At 55.5% G+C, this 16,646-nt stretch overlaps 2 protein-coding genes across 2 annotated transcripts in view; both read left to right on the top strand.

Moving 5' to 3' along the window:
• Window positions 1-877: 877 nt before the first annotated feature.
• Window positions 878-12,604, top strand: EAH_00041490 (hypothetical protein, conserved; the record flags this gene model as incomplete). Its single annotated transcript, XM_013391798.1, has 7 exons — window positions 878-3,518; window positions 3,865-4,313; window positions 4,546-4,993; window positions 5,388-5,500; window positions 5,675-6,184; window positions 6,474-6,996; window positions 7,266-12,604. 7 exons carry the CDS (start codon window positions 878-880, stop codon window positions 12,602-12,604), a joined length of 10,023 nt encoding a protein of 3,340 aa, XP_013247252.1.
• Window positions 12,605-15,098: 2,494 nt separating this feature from the next.
• Window positions 15,099-16,646, top strand: part of EAH_00041480 (RNA recognition motif-containing protein, putative) — a gene marked incomplete at both ends in the record, with an annotated part of 5,583 nt that continues 4,035 nt past the window's right edge. Inside the window, one exon of the mRNA XM_013391797.1 lies at window positions 15,099-16,646. This exon is cut by the window's right edge and continues 1,546 nt beyond it. Coding sequence (XP_013247251.1) covers window positions 15,099-16,646 — 1,548 coding nt within the window.

Below are 16,646 nucleotides of genomic sequence, written 5' to 3'. Positions count from 1 at the left end.
CTTTGTTTGTTATCAGACACTTCAGAACCACCCCCTGACAACAGGTACTGCAGCCTCCGAGGCAGCAACACAGCAGCAACAGCAGCAGCAGCAGCAACACAGCAGCAGCAGCAACTGCAGCAGCAGCAACAACAACAGCAGCAGCAGCGACCAACCCGGTTTTGCTACCATAAAACATAACCCTGTCAGTGTCTGATGCTGGGGCATTTAGCAACAACGCCGGAGTAGCAGCAGCAGCAACACTGGTCAGGGCGACAGCACCAGCAGCAGCAGTAGCAGTAGCAACTGCAGCAGCAGGCGTCACACAAGAAGCAATCGCAGCAGCAGCAGCAGCAGTAGCAGTTCCTCCGCAGCTCCTCATCTCCCTGTTGCTGCGGCTGTGCCCCTGCCTGTTCTCTTGCTTACCAGCAGCAGCAACGACAGAAGCAGCAGCAGCAGCAGCAGCAGCAGCAGCAGCAACAGCAGCAGCAACGACACCAGCACCATAAAAGACAATTCAACTGTAGCACCTGCAACAGCTGCAGCAAACGGAGCAACTTCAGCACCAGCAGCACTAGTGGAGGCAGCGGGCAGGACCGCAGCAGCAGCAGCAGCAATAGCAGCAGCAACCGCAGCAGCAGCAGCAGCAGCAGGAAGCAGGTTTGATGTTGGGATGCTATAAACGACTATCTTGAGCCTCTCTGTCTTTCTTACACTTCCATCTCTCGGTGGTGGGGGGCCACCGCCGGTACAGCAGCAGCAACAGAAGTAGCAGCAGCAGCAGCCGCGGCCGCAGCAGCAGCCGCAGCAGCAGCAACACACCCCTCCGTGCACATAGGGGGCCCCACAGGTAGCAACGCGGGCGTTTGGGGGCCCCTCTGGGTACACAATGCCTCACATGCCTCGCCGCGACGTTCCTGCTGCTGCTGCAGCAGCAGCAGCTGCTGCTGCAGACAGCAGCAACAACAGCTGCAGCAGCAGCAACAGCAGCAAAAGCAACGGAAAAACCGGTGGATTAAAACAGCACAAGATAGAAGCCACAAAAGAAAAAAATAAAAAGCCTGCTGCACCTGCTGCTCAGCAAGACAGGAAGGAGCAGCAGCAGCAGCAGCAGCAACACCCGCAGCAGCAGCAACAGCAACACCCGCAGCAGCAACAGCAACCACAGCAACAGCAGAAAACACGGAACCAGCAGCCACAGCAGCAACAGCAGCAGCAGCAGCAACAACACCCGCAGCAGCAGCAGCAGCAGCAGCAACACGCGCAGCAGCAGCAGCAGCTGCAACAGGCGCAGGAGACACAGCAACAGCAGCAGCTAGCAGCACAGCAGCAGCAACCGAAACAACAGCCACAAGCACAGCAGCAGCAGCACACGAACGAGCAGCAGCACCAAAACCAGCAGCAACCGCAACAACAGCCAGACCAGCAGCAGCAGCAGCAGCAGCAACAGCAGCAACTGCAACAGCAGCAGCAGCAGCAGCAGCAGAGGGGCGCAACAAAAAAGGCAGGAAGACGGGGAGGTTCAGGCAGAGGTAAACAAAAACGAAGCCCCTCAGATATGCAGCAAGAAGCAAAAGAACAGCTTCATCCTGCTGCTGCTGCTGCTGCTGTTGCACAACAGCAGCAGCAGCTGCTGCAGCAGCAGCAACTTGAGCGCCAACAACTGCAGCAGCAGCAGTTGCTGCAGCAGCTGCAGCACCAACTGCAACAGAGGCACCTGATGCAGCACCATGATCGCAGCCAACTGATGGGGTTGCCTTTAGCAGCAGCTGGGCAGCAGCAGCAGAAGCAGCAGCAGCAGCAGCAGCAGCAACTGCTCCTGCTGCAGCAGCTGACTTCAAGCGTGAATAACGCTGCTGCCGCAGGAACAAAGAGCGAAGCAATCATGAATGAACAGCAGCAGCTGCTGCGGCAGCGCCTCATTGAGTTGCAGCAGCAGCAACATTTGCTGCAGCAGCAGCACCAACAGCAGCAGCAGCAACACCTCCGGCAACAGCAGCTATACCGCCAGCACCTACAGCAGCAAGAGCAAGAGCGTGGAGTGCAGCAGCAGCATGTGCACCAACAACAGCAGCAGCAGCACCTCCACCCCGAGCTGCAGCAGCAACACATGCAGCAGCAGCTGCATCCGCAACAGCAGCAGCAGCATCAAGTGCTTCAGCAGCATATCCAGGAGCCTCCTCTTCAGCAGCAGCAGCATCTGCAGCAAACGCAGCAGCCGGAGCAGCACGAATTTCGGCAGCAGAACCCCCTTGCATTTCCACAGCAACAGCAGCAGCAGCAGCAGCACGTGAAGCAGCAGCAGCAGCAAATGCACCAGCACCTGCTGCAACAGCTCCAGCACTTACAGCAGCATCCACAGCATATTCAGCAGATTGTGGAACCGATACTGCTGCAGCAGCAGCAGCAACAGCAGCAGCAACAGCAGCAGCAACAGCAGCAGCCCCCAGCAGCGAGTCTTTGTAACGAGGATCGGCTGGTGTTACAGCTGGCTCTGGAGCTGCTGCAGCGTTCAGGTCAGCAACAGCAGCAGCAGCAGCAGCAGCACCAGCAGCAGCAACGACAGCAGCAGCAGCAGCAAGTAGCTGCTGCTGCTGCGTTAGCGCAGAAAGCTGCAGCAGCAGAGGCTGCTGCAGCTGCAGCAAGCAGAGACGCTGAAGCACCTGTGGGGTTTGCTGCTGGCCTTAGCAGCGTTGCTGCGGTCCCCCCTTGGGGGCAGACAGCAATGCCTACAGCAGCAGCAGCAGCAGCAGCAGCAGCAAACCAGGGAGGGCTACACCTCGGTGCTGTTGCCGCTCCGCTGCAGAGACAAGATAGGCCTGTCTTGCTGCAGCAGGCTTTACTACAGCAGCAGCAGCAGCAGGTGCAACAGCAGCAGGAGCTAGACGCTTCTTTTGCTGGAGCACATGCTTCTCAGGTGTCTGTCTCCTTATCTTCTGCTGCTTCGCCTCTGCCCCAGCAGCATCCCCAGCAGCAGCAACAGCAGCAGCAGCAGCAGCAGCAACAGCAGCAGGTTGAGTTTGGGGGAATGAAGGCTCGACGCCTAGAGAAGGTCAATGTAGAATATCTAGGAGGCAGCAGCAGCAGCAGCAACAGCGCAAGAAGGTGGGGCTTGCTGCATGTGCATGTACACCCCGGCACATTCGTAGAGCTGCACGGAAAGAGAGAAAAAGTTATTGTAAAACATCTTCAGCTGCAGCCTGCTGCTGCATGCAGCCCCTTGTGGAAGCAGCAGCAGCAGCTGCTGCAGCAGCTGCTGCTGTGGCAGCGCAGCAAATGCTGCGGGCTCATAGCTATTAAGGCCTTCGAAGTGCAGCGCGAAGGAGCTGCTGTCTGCTGGAGCAGCAGCAGCAGCAGCAGCAGCAGCAGCAGCAGCAGCAGCAGCGTGCTGATGAAGACAGATGACTCATCTGCTGCTGCAGCTAGGAGAGACCTTTATGTTGTTCTGGAGGCAGCAGCAGGGCCCCTACATAAACAAATTAATCTGCAGCAACTCAAGCAGCAGAATGATGCTGAAAGTTTGCTTCCCCCCCAAGGAGGTGCGCTTTAGGGCTTAGGGTTTAGGGTTTAGGGTTTAGGGTTTAGGGTTTATTTGGGTTTTCTATTGTTTTGTTATATGCTGCAGCTCTTGCTGCAAGGGCTTTCTCAAGGATTTATATTAGGGTTTATAGGGGTTTATTAGAGTTTATGAGGGTTTATATTAGGGTTTATATTAGGGTTTATATTAGGGTTTATATTAGGGTTTATATTAGGGTTTATATTGGGGTGTATATAAACCCTAACATGTGTTAAAATTAGGGTTTATATAATACTAAATAATAAGGGTTTATATTAGGGTTTCGATTGGGGTTTAGGGTTTAGGGTTTGTGGTTTGTGTGCTTGCAGTAAAGAGTTTGATATCACATCTGCTGCTGTCTTTGCTGCTGCTGCATTCATTCAACGGGGGTTTAGGGTCTCACCTGTCAATACACCCTAACAGTTTGCTGCTGCTGCAGCCTTCATTTAAAGTATTAATCGGAGACAACCTCAGCAGCATGCGGCTGCTGTCTCTTCTTGCTGAGATTAAAACTGGAAGTGTTGCTCTACTAGTAAAGGCGCAGCTATCTCTTAAACTCGTCAGATCTGCTGCTGCTGCCGCTGCTGCTGCTGCTGCTGCTGCTGCTGTGGATGCTGCTGCTGCTGTGGTTGCTGCTGCTGCTGCTGCTGTGGATGCTGCTGCTGTGGATGCTGCTGTTGCTGCTGTCGTTGCTGCTGTTGCTGTGGATGCTGTTGCTGTGGATGCTGCTGCTGCTGCTGCTGCTTCACGTGTTGCTCGTATCATGTTGTTGCCGCAGGTGCTGCTGTTGATGGTTTGCATGCTGTTGCTGCTGCTGCTGCTACGGCCGCATGTAGTTTACTGGTTCTGCTGCTGCTTGCTGCTGCTGCTGCTGCTGTTACTGGTTGCTGTCGCTGTTTCTGTTGCTACGTGGGTTGCTGCTGCTGTATCCATTGGTACTCCTGTTGCTGCAGCTCCTGCTGCTGCTGCTGCAACTCCTGCTTCTGCTGCTGCTGCTGCTGCTGCTGCAGTTCCTAGACGACACCGAACGCTTACTGTGGACATGCCCCAAGTTAATAAAAAGATTGAAGCTGCTGCAGCAGCAATTAAACTCTCTAATGGAGTATCATGCAGACAATCAGCATTTGCTGCACCTGCAGCAGCAGCAGCAGCTGCTGCTGCAGCAGGGAGATGCATGCATGCTCCCTAGCGACAAGCCCTCAACAGCAAGAACCGCAGATACTGCTGCGGCTGCTGCTGCTGCTGCTGGAGACGCTGCTGCTGCTCCCGCTGCACAAGCCACACCCAATGCAGAAGCAACAGCAGCATCTGCAGCAGCAGCAACGCCAGCAGCAACAGCAGCAACAGAAGAAGAAGCAGCAGCAGTGCATGCAGCAATTGAAAAACGTTTTGCTGCTCTCTATAAACTTGCTGATCTCCCGGTGGAGCTGCAGCAAGAAGCAGACTGCTGGTCTATGGGTAAGCCCTAGGGTTTAGGGTTTAGGGTTTAGGGTTTAGGGGTTAGAGGTGATAACGGGAGGAAATGCAGCAGCAAATGCAGCAGCAGCAGCAGCAACAGCAGCAAACAGAGCTGCTCTATCGGAGACGTAAATGCACTAAGCCGCAAGACATTACAAGCGCTTACCCTGCTTCTTCTGCTGCGTTTGCTGCTGCTGTTGTTGCTGCTGCTTCTTGTATTGCTGCTGCTGCTGTTTCCGCGGCTGTTGCTTCTGCTATTGCTGCTGCTTCTGCTGCTGCTTCCCCCATTGCTACTGCGTCTGCTGCTTGTACTGCTGCTGCTGCTGCTGTTCCTGCTGCTGCTGCTTCTCCCATTGCTTCTGCTGCTGCTGCTGCTGCTGCTGCTGCTGCTCAGGCGCATGCATCTTTAGTATTGTGACTGGCGGCTATCATCCCTTCGGGTGTTTAAACAACCCGAAGGAGACCCTCAACAACATGGAGACAGCACAGATGGTCAACATCAAACTCGTGAGAACAAGGGTTTAGGGTCTAGGGTTTAGGGTTTAGGGTTTAGAGGTTTGGGGTTTGGAGCTTGGGGTTTGGTGTTTGGGGTTTGGGGGTTAGAGTTTAGGGTTTAGGGTTTAGGGTTTAGGGTTTAGGGTTTAAGGTTTGGAGGGGCTTCTGTGGTTGCTGCTTGTGCAGCTGGACAAGTCTCCGTTGCTGCAGGATTTGCTGCTGTTGCTGCTACAGCAGCAGCAGCCGCAGCAGCCCGTGCTGCGTTTAGCTGTCTGCCATCCACTGTTCTGGGAAGCAGCAGATATGCTGCTGTTTCTAAAAACGTTTAGACTCATGCTGCAGCAACTGCAGCAGCAGCAGCAGCAGTGCGTCGAGGTGGGGCAAGCGGGCACCTCTGGCAGCAACAGCAGCAGCAGCAGCAGCAGCAGCAGCAGCAGCAGCGAGAAGCCGCTTGGTCTCACTCCGTCCCCCACTACAGCAGGAGCAGCTGCAGCAACGTCTTCCTTCTCAAGCCAATCAGCAGCAGCACCAGCAGCACCTGCAGCAGCAGCAGGGTGCAGCAGCCACCTGCAGCAGCTGCAGCAGGCACTCGATAAGCTAAGAAAAATGAATACGCCTGCTGAAGTGCTGCACTCAGTTTGCTGCCAACCCAAACTCCGACAAACCGGCAGACAGCTGTTTCCGCAGCACAACCAGGTCCTGCTGCTGCTGCTGATGCTACTGCTGGTGCTGCTGCGCTTGCTGCTGCTCCTGCTCCTTCTGCTGCTGCACGTGCTGCTGCTGCACGTGCTGCTGCTGCTGCTGCTGGAGCTGCTGCTGCACGTGCTGTTGCACTGCTGATGTCGTTGCTGCTGCTGGTGTGGCTGCCACTGTGGCTGATGCTGGCTGGCTGCTGCTGCTGTTGCTGCTGCTGCTGCTACGCGTGCTGCTGCTGCTGCTCTTGCTGCATGGTGTTGTTTGCTCTGGTTGGTTTGCGCATGCGCAGCTATTTGTTGAGCCCGTAGCAGCAGCAGCAGCAGAATCAGAAGCAACAGGTCTAACAGAGAAGAAAGCAGCAGCGGCAGCACAAGATCCAGCAGCAGCAGCAGCAGCGGAAGCAGAAACAGAAGCAGCAGAGGCAACACACAAGCTCGCAGATGCCGCCAGTGATGATGTTGCTGCAGCATGCAGCAGCAGCAGCAGCAACAGCACCGAAGGCACAGTGGAGGACGCTGAGGGCAGGTCTCCAGCAGCTGCAGCAGCAGAAGCAGCAGATTCAGCAGCACCAGGTGAAGCAGCTGCAGCAGATGTTGCTGCTGCGGAGGACAATGCTTCTGCTGCTGCTGCCGAGGCTGGCGCAGCAGCAGGAAACCCAGCAGCACCGAAGCAGCAAGGCCCTGCTGCTGCTGAGGAAGGAGTAGCAGCGCAGCAGGCGGCATCTACAGCAGCAGCAGCAGCAGCAGCAACAGCAAATGCATCGTTTTCTGTCTTTAACTTCCTGGAGCTGCTCGCCGCCTTCGCAAACGACAGTAGGAAGATTGCTGCTGCTGCTGCTGCTGCTGCTGTTGCTGCTGCTGGTGATGCTGATGCTGCTGATGTGGCTGCTTGTGCTGTTGCTCGTGATGGCGCCATCGCTGCTGCTACTGCTGCTGCTGCTGCTGCCTCCAATTGCTTTTGCTGCTGTTGTTGCTGCTTCTGCTTTTCGTGTCGCTGCTGCTGCCTGCGGTTGTGCTGTTGTTGTTGTTGCTGCTGCTGCTGCTGGAGAGTTGAGTGCAGTGGTTTGTATTTGCTGCTGCAGATGGATATACAGAAGAGGAGCGCAGCAGCGTGCTGGTGGAGCTGCTGCAGCAGCACCCGCAGCTGCTGCTGGCAGCAGCAAGATCAGGCTTAGAGCCGCTTTTTCTCGTAGCATTTCCTCCTCTGAGTGATTCTGCTGCAGCAGCAGAGAAACAAGAAGCAGCAGCAGCTGCTGCTGCTGCTGCTGCTGCCGCTGCTGCAACTCGAGGTGCTGCAGCAGCGCACGATGAAAACGACGCAGAGCTGCTGCAGCTGCCGCAGCAGCAGCAGCAACAGCAGCTTGTGTTGCAGGAGGGAGTTGCTGCAGCACCGCCTATGTTGAAGCAGCAGCTGCTGCAGATGCAGCAGCAAATAGACAACAGAGTTCACAAAGAGCTGCGGCAGCAAGTGGTGCAGCACGTGCTGGAGAAGGCCTCGGAGCAGCAGCAGCAGCAGCAGCAGCAGCAGCAGCAGCAGGAGACCTCTCCCAAGCAGCAGCTCATAGACAGCGTGAGGGCCTGCGCTCCTACTGCGCTGCAGCAGCAGCACGACCAAAAGGCAGCTGCCTTGAAGCAGCAGCAGCAGCAGCAACAACAACAGCAACAACAAGATATGCTGTTGCTGCTGCAGCAGCAACAAATCGAACATGAGCAGCACTGGCACCAGCAACCGGTGCTAAACCCGCAGCAGCAACATCACCTGCTGCTACAAGAGCAGCAGCAGGAGCAGCTGCAACAGCAGCAGCTGCAGCAGCAGCAGCTGCAGCAGCAGCAGCTGCAGCAGCAGCAGCTGCAGCAGCAGCAGCTGCAGCAGCAACAGCTGCAACAGCAACTGCTGCAGCAGCAGCAGCTTCAACAACAACAACTGCAGCAGCAAGAGCTCCGTAAGCAGCAGCTGCAGCAACAACTGCAGCAAACACTGCAACAGCAGCACAAACAACTTCAGCAGCTGCAGCAGCAGCAGCCGACAGAGCGCTGCGTGTCGCTGCAACAGCAGCAGCAGCAGCAGCCGACAGAGCGCTGCGTGTCGCTGCAACAGCAGCAGCAGCAGCAGCAACACTGGAAGCATCTCTTAGGAAGCCTTCAGCAGGCTGGGGGCCCTGCAGCAGCAGACAACATCCTGTTGCTGCAGCAACTGCAGCAACTCATGAAGCTCTTGCAGCCTCAGGCGGCAACAGCAGAGGAGGCAGCAGCAGCAGCAGCAGCACAACTACAAAATGCTGCTGCTGATATCAAATTGAATGGAGCCCCAGCCCTTCAGCAGCTACATCTGCAGCAGCAGCAGCAGCAGCAACAGCAGATGACTCACCCTGTAATTGATGCAGCCGCAGTGGATCTGCCGCAGCAACTGCAGCAACAGCAACCAGCCCTGCAGCAAGGGCAGCAGCAGCTGCAGCAGCAGCAAAACCAACTACAGCAACTACAGCAACTACAGCAACTGCAGCAACTACAGCAACTGCAGCAACTGCAGCAGGAGCAGCAGCAGCAGCAGCAGAAGGTAGGGCCCGTATATAACCTTGTGGAGCTGCTTTCCCTGCGACCCAGCAGCATGCAGCAGTTTATTGCTGCTGGCGGTGCTTCGATGCTGCCTCACGGTACCCTTATGCTCGTCAGCAGCACCACCAGCAGCATCAGCAGCAGCAGCAACGGCAGCAGCAGCAGCAGCCCGGAGAAGGATTATCTTGCCAAGGGGCCCAAACGCCCTCAGCAGCAGCAGCAGCTGCTGCAGCAGCTGGAGCCCCGGTTGCAGCAGCAGAAGCCAAGGCACCAGCAGCTAAATGACCTTCTGCTGCAGCCTCTACAGTATTTGAGGCAGCAGCAACTGCTGCGGCAGCAGCAGCAGCAGCAGCAGCTGGGGCATAGGCAGCAGCACAGCCACGAAGAAAACCACGGGAACGCGCTTTCGCAGCAGCCGCTGCTGCAGCAGCAACATGTGCAGCAGCAGCTGCATCAGCAGCAGCTGCTGCAGCAGCAGCTAAATGGCAGCAGCAAATCCATTTACTGCAAGCGGATCGAAGCAGCAGCGCCTCTGCTTGACTCTCAGCTGTATGCGCAGGACGCCAAGAGGCTGCTGGAGGCTGCTGCTGCTGCTGCTGCTGCTGCAGCTCCCGCGAGCAGCACCAGCAACAGCAGCACAGGTTCACAAGGGCAGTCTCTGTGGGCAGTCGAGCAGCAACTGGCTGCTCTCCTGCAGCGTTTGCTGCTTCAGTCTACGCAGCAGCAACAGCAAGAACAGCAGCACCAGCAGCAGCAGCACCAGCAGCAGCATCACATGCTAGGCAAGCACGACACAAGGAGGCCCCTGCAGCAGCAAGTCGCCCCAGCCCCAAGTGCAGCAGCAGCAGCAGCAGCAGCAGATTCTCCAGCAGCAACTGCACACAGCAAACTCCACGAGGGCCCTTCCATGCATCTAAGTGGAGCAGCATGCACTCCTGCAGCTGACTCAACTGCAGCAGCAGCAGCAGCTGCTGCTGCGGCTGCTGCTGCAGCTGCTGCAAAGGCAGCTGGAGCCGATCGACACTTGCAGCTACTGCAGCAGCTGCAGCAGTTTCAGCAGCAGCAGCAGCAGCAGCACCTTCTCCTCGAGCCTAATGATGTGCACCAGAAAGGCGCGCCTAAGCAGCAGCTGCTGCAGCAACAGCAGCAGCAGGAGCACCAGCAGCAGCAGCAGAGCAAGCCAAAGGCAGACGGCAGTCTGGAGCAGCACCTGCTGCAGCTGCTGTTAAATGTAGCAGCAGCAAAAAATATGAATCATAAAGAGCTGCTGCAGCAATTCAACAAGCCGCAGCACCAACGGCCGCAGCAGCAAACGGTGGTCCTGCAGCAGCAACCACTGCAGCAGCACGTAAACCAGCAACAGCAGCAGCAGCAGCAGCAACAGCAGCAGCAAGATCTGGGATGGTCTCCAGAGGAACGAGAGGTTGTCTTGAAGGCACAGCAGCATCTGCTGCTGCTGCTGCTGCAAGACCCTTTGCTGCTGCAGGCAGCAAAAGCGAAGGGGGCGCTGCAAGGAAGTTGGCTGTGGCGGCAGCAGCAGCTTGCTGCTGCTGGTGCTGCAGTGCAGCAGCTACAGCAGCAAATCGCAGCAGCAAGTAAGGCAAACCTTACCCGCACAACGGAGAGCCTTCGGCTAGCGCATCTGCAGCAACAGCTGCAGCAGCAACTCCAGCTGCTGCAGCAGCTGCAGCAAGATGCAGCGGCAACCCCCATACCACCACACACATTCACAGATTACGAAAAGGCTCAGCAGCGGCAGCTGCTAGCCCTGCTGCGCCAGCAGCAGCAACAGCAGCAGCAGCAGCAACAGCAGCAGCAGCAGCAGCTACCTCCAGTTAAGCCTTGTACGTCTGTCTTTGCTGGTGAATTTGCTGCTGAAGCAGAGCTGTCTCTGCGGCGAGTCATGAAAGAAGCAGCAGCAGCAATGGGGGGATCAGCACCAGCAGCAGCAGGGGCACCAGCAACAGCAGCAACAACAGCAGCAGCAGCAGCAGACCCTGCTTGGCCCCTCAGGTGGCATGCGCAAGCAAGCGATGCTGCGTTTGCTGCATGGCTTAATGAGATGCTGCAGCAGCAGCAGCAGCAGCAGCAGCGGCACCTGCAGCAGCAACACCTGCAGCAGCAGCATCAGCAGCAACACCTACAGCAACAGCAGGAGCAGCAGCATCAGCAATACCAACAGCAGCAGCAGCAGCAGCGGCAGCAGCAGCAGCAGCAACTGCAGCAGCACGAGCAGCAGCAGCAGCTGCTGCTACAGAGCGCAGCAGCAGCTGCACCCGTCTGCGTCTCCATGGTTGCAGCTCTACAGACGCACGAGGGACTTTCAGCAGCTGCTGCAGCAGCAGCAGAAGCAGCAGCAGCAGCTGCTGCTGCTGCCCCAAATGGGGGGCTGCTGCTTCAGCGCAGCCATGCAGATGAGCTGCAGCAGCAGCAGCTGTTGCAGCAGCAGCAGCCGCAGCTCAGGAGCGCCTCTAATGCAGTCAACCTACGGCATTTAGCCATCAACACAAACAAACAGCAGCAAGACAAACAGCAGCAGCAGCAGCAGCAGCAGCTACAACTGAAGCATCTTCGCCTCCTGGAGCAAAGCATGCAACAGCAAAATCAACAGCAGCAACAGCTGCAGCACCAGCAGCAGCAGCAGAAGCAGCCAAAGCAGCAGCAGCAGCAACACGGCACAAAAGAACTGATTTCACAATCTAGGGACAGCAATCAGCAGCAGCAGCAGCAGCCGCCGCAGCAACAGCCGCAGCAGCAGCCGCAGCAGCAGGAAATTCAGCCATCTCCCCACTACGTGCAAACACTTCAGCAGCCCGACCAGCAGCAGCAGCAGCAACACCAACTGCAGCAGCAGCAGCAGGAACAACAACTGCTGCAGCAGCAGCAGCAGTATGAGCAGCAGCAGCAGCAACAACTACAGCATCAACTGCAGCAAGACCAGAAAAGTCAGCAGCAACAGCAACAGCAGCACCAACCACCACAGCAACAGCAGCAACAGCAGCAACAGCAGCAACAGCAGCAACAGCAGCCGCAGCAGCAGCAAAAGCCCCATGTGAAGAAGAACGGCCGTCGGTCTCCGCAAGCCAAGGACGCTGCATCTCGCCGCAGCAGCAAGCAGCAACAGCAGCAGCAGCAGCAACAACAACAGCAGCGCCAGCAGCAGCAGCAGCCGAAGCTGCAGCAGCAGCAGCACCAGCCACCGGAAGCAGCTTTGAAGGCTGCCTCCACCTCAGCAGCAGAGCAGCAGCAGCAGCCCCCCGAACTACCCATCGAGAAGACAGCAGCCGCAGGTTTGCTGCCAGCAGCAGCTGCTGCAGCAACAGTAGCAGCAGCAGCAGCAACACAAGCAGCAGCAACAGCCGGAGCAGCAGCACCCGTCACAGGAAGCGCTCCAGCGTCTACATCCCAACGACCGCAGCAGCAGCAGCGAAAACAACAGCAACAGCAACAGCAGCAGCAGCAGCAGCAGCAGCAGCAGCAGCAGCAGCAGCAGCAGCAGCAGCAGCAGAAAAGAGGAGAATGGTCTCTTTCTCCGCGACCTCAGAGCAAAGGGAAGGCAAAGCAGAAACTGCGGCTGTACATACAGAAGACGCCAAAACAAAAAACAGCAAACACACGCCAGCAGCAGCAGCAGCAGCAGCAGCAGCAACCGCAGCAGCAGCAGCAGCAACCGCAGCAGCAGCAGCCGCAGCAGCAGCAGCAGCAGCAGCAACCGCGGCAGCAACAGCAGCAGCCGCGGCAGCAACAGCAGCAACAGCAGCAGCAACAGCAGCAGCAGCAAAAGAAGGAGACGCTGGATGGGCCCTCTACTTCATCAGTCAGCATTGACAGAGCAGCAGCAGGAGCTGCTGCCGTAAGTAAATAAAAGCTGCATATACACCCCAGTTATACATAGACTACACTATAGACACGCAGCATGCAGCATGCATCTCCAGGCCTGTTGTTGTTTGCTGCAGCAACAGCCGCCGCCGCTGCTGCTGCTGCTGCTGCTGCAAACAGTAGCAGCGGTTAGTATCTGCTGTGCGTACACCGAGAATCGATGCGGTGTGCATGCAAGCAGCAGCAGCAGCAGCAACAGCAGCAGCGGCAGCAACAGAAGTAGTAGCAATTGCAGCAACAGCAGGAGCATTAACAGCTGCTGCTGCTGCTGCTGCAGCAGCAGCTAAGCTACACGAGGGTCTTTAACCTACACAACATTAACAATAGCAGGGCCTTGGATTGACCTGGTGTAGCGATTAGCGGTCTAGGGTTTAGGGTTTAGGGTTTAGGGTTTAGGATCTAGGGTTTAGTAAAGTTTTAGGGTATAGGGTTTAGGGTTTAGTGTTTAGGGTTTAGGGTTTTACTGTGTAGGGTTTAGGGTTTAGGCGGAGTTTTTTAGGTTTTGGGTTTAGGGTATAGGGTTGAGGGTTTAGAGTTTAGGGTCTAGTAAAGTTTTAGAGAGTAAAGTTTAGGCTTTAGGGTTTAGGGTTTAGGGTTAAGTCTACAGGGTCTAGGGTTTACGGTTTAGGGTTTAGTGCTTAGGGTTTTGGGTTTAGTGTGTACGGTTTAGGGTTTAGGGTTAGGGTTTATTGTTCGCGGTTTAGTGTTTAGGGTTTAGGGTTTTAGGGTTTAGGGTTTAGGGTTTAGGGTTTGCTATGGTGCTATGCTAGTGTTTACTACGGATTAGGGTTTAGGGTTTGTTAGGTAGTAAGGTTTAGGGTTTATCGTAAGCGGTTTAGGGTTTAGGGTTTAGAGCGTAGTGTAATGTTTTATTACTATGATTTATGAGGGTTTTAGGGTTTAGGTTTTAGTGCTTTTATGTTTGACCAGTGTTTAGGGTTTAGGGTTTAGGGTTTAGGGTTTAGGGTTTAGGGTTTATGTGTGTTTTTGATAAGGAAAGACAGGCTGTTGTTTGTGTTGCGAGTTATACAGAAGCAGTAGTTCATTTTAATTAGAGTAGCAGCAAAAAAACTAAAGATGAGAGCTGTTGATTGTATTAAATAAAGAAAAGACAAAGGGGACCAATGGACCGATGCTGCTGCTGCTGCTGCTGCAGCAGCAGCAGCAGCAGCAGCAGCAGTGATTAGCGTTTTTTTTTGTTGTTTGCTGCTGCGTATTCATAAAGTAAAACCCTTCCGAAATTAAATAAGCTAAATAAATAAATAAATATATTGTCTTTAATATCATTTAGCAGCAGCAGCAGCTGCTGCAGCAGCAGCAGCAGCAGCGGTCCTTGTGGGGGGAGAGGGGGTTTGAACCGCTGCTGCTGCTGCTGCTGCTGCTGCTGCTGCTGCTACTGCTGCTATAGTTCGTCTATCTGTCTTTTTTTTCTGTCTCTGTTTGTTGCATTTGGGGTTTTGTTTTGTTTTAATGGTTTGATAGTACAATAAAAAGATATATTTTGCTTGTTGTGGCTCTATACATGCATATATGCTATACCTGCCTATACACCTCAAGGTGTCTCGCCTCCTTACTATATCAATCTAGTGCTGATGAAAGGCTTGCTGCAGCAGCTGCTAACTAACGGAGTTGTTTGTGTTTATTTCTTTTAATTTTAACTCTTCATCGCTGCTTTTAAAGCAGTATAATATCAACACAATCAGCAGCTCTCTCTTACCTCTCATTTTCTTGTCTTCTTCGCTTATTACAGCTGCAGATACACCCGAAGGCCTTTGCTCTTTCTTTGTCTTTACCCTCTGCAATATTCTTTATTTTGCTTCATCCCCATCTATAGAGGAGTTTAAAAGCAAATTGCTGTTTCTGCTACTCCATGTGAGGCCTGCAGCGCTGCTTTTCTTGCTGCTGCTGCTGCTGCTGCTGCTGCTGCTCCTCCGGTTGCTGCTGCTCTCGAGACTGTCGTTGTTGTTGCTGCTGCTGCTGCACACAACACAAGACACCTCTTCCTTTGCTTCTAGCCTTTGTTTTTTCGTTCTGTCTCTCAGTTCGCTGTGCTGCTGGCTGGTGTGCAGCCTGCAGACAGCAGCAGCAGCAGCGGCAGCAGCGGCAGGGAAACAGCAGCAGCAACAACAGCAACAGCAGCAGCTGCTCAGCTGCCTTGTAAACTGTATTAACAAGTGTGTGTCTCTAATCGTCCACGGGTTGCGCCTTGCTGCAGCGGGCTGTAGCAGCGGTTGCCCTATTTGCTGCTGCTGCTGCTGCTTCTGCTGCTGGTGTGCAGGCTACATCATTTACTGCTGCTGCTTTTTACGCCGCAGTTTGTAGGGCTCTTACCCCGTTTGCTGCGGCATCAGGCTGCTGCTGCACCAGCAGCAGCAGCAGCCAGATACCGCAGCTGCTGTTGCAGCAGCGAGACAGACAAGGGGCACCAATAGCAGCAGCAGCAGCAGCAGCAGCAGCAGAAGCAGCAGCAGCAAAAGAAAATGGAGCATCAAGAGGAGGCGTCTCCTTTTGGTTTGTGTCTGCTGCCCTCTCCTGTTAACAAGGATTCATTGATGAGTGTGTCTACTGCTGCTTCGGGAGAGACAATTGCAAGACCTCTTGGTGCTGCTGCTGCTGCTGCTGCTGCTGCTGCTGCTGAAGCAGAAGATGACTTTGGGGGCCTCGTTGATGCGGGAGACAAAGAAGACGCAGCAGAGACTCTCTGGAACTGGAAGCTCAAGCAGCAGCAGCAGCAGCAGAGGCTGCTGCTGCTGCAGCAAGGGACATCAACTGCAGCAGATGCTGTTGCTGCTGCACCTGGAGTCGATTTGCACATCGCAGGAGCAGCAGCAGCAGCAGCCGCAAGTAGGCCTCTCTGTGGCGTCTCCACCTCCGCAGCAGCAGCAGCAGCAGCAGCGGCAGCAGCAGCAGCAGCAACAGCAGCAGGTAGCTGCCGTGAACAGCTGCCGCTGCTAGACCTAGCCCCATCAGATGCAGCAGCATACCCGCTGCTGCATCAGGACAGTGAGGGCTCTCAATTTCTTAGCAGCAGCAGCAGCAGCAGCAGCGCCTCCTTGAGCCCTTCTCCTGTGCTGCTAGATATGGCAGCAGATGGAGTGGGTGTAGGACTAGCAGCAGCAGCAGCAGAAGCAACGGCAGCAGCAGCAGCAGCAGCAGAAGCAGCAGCAGCAAACCCACAAAAGTTCACACCGAAGGCACTTGACGTCCCTGCTGCAGATCCGTGGAAGCCACCGAAGACTAAGCAGCAGCAGCCGAAGCAGCAGAAGCAGAAGCAGCAGCAGCAAAAGCAGCAGCAGCAGCAACAGCAACAGCAAATGCAGCAGCAGCAGAAGCAACAGAAGGACCGCAAAGACATCCTAAATGCAGAAGCAGCAGGACCGTGGAGTTGGAGTGGAAGCAGCAGAAACAACGTTAGCAGCAGCTGCTGCAGCAGCAGCAGTAACAGCAGCAGCAGCAGCAGCATCAGCAGCAGCAACAGCAGCAGCCTGTGGGGCGCTGAGGTGCTTCCTTATTATTCATGCTGCACAGGTGGATGCTTCGAAGAGGAGACAAAACAGAACATCATTGGGGCCTCTGCAAACTTTGACCTGCAGCAGCAGCTGCAGCAGCTGCTGCAGCAGCAGCAGCAGCAGCAGAGGCAGCAGCAGCAACAGGTAGACCGGTGGGATTGCGAAACATGGAGGCAGCAGCGCAGCGCAGCAGAGCCCTTCATCAGCAAGGCAGAGCAGCAAGGAACAACAGAGGCAGCAGCAGCAGCTGCTGCTGCTGCTGCAGCTGCTGCTGCTGCTGCGCACCCTGTGCTGCTTGCTGAAGCGCTTTTGAGTGAGGAGACGCTTCATGAGCCACCAAGTGTGTGCTCACCTGCTGCTGCTGCTGCTGCTGCTGCTGCTGCAGGTACCCGCAAACAACAGAAGCAACAGTGGCAGCAGCTGCAATCTGAGCAGCAGCAGCAGCAGCAGCAGCAGCACGAGCAGCAACTGGGAGGTGCAGCGCAACAGCAGCTGAAGATGATGGATTTGCTCGACCGA

Source organism: Eimeria acervulina, genomic scaffold, assembly GCF_000499425.1.
Source record: "Eimeria acervulina Houghton genomic scaffold, Eah_scaff525, whole genome shotgun sequence".
Classification (NCBI taxonomy): Eukaryota; Apicomplexa; class Conoidasida; order Eucoccidiorida; family Eimeriidae; genus Eimeria; species Eimeria acervulina.
The sequence above is the reverse complement of the archived record's forward strand: the minus strand, read 5'-3'. Positions and strand labels throughout refer to the sequence as shown.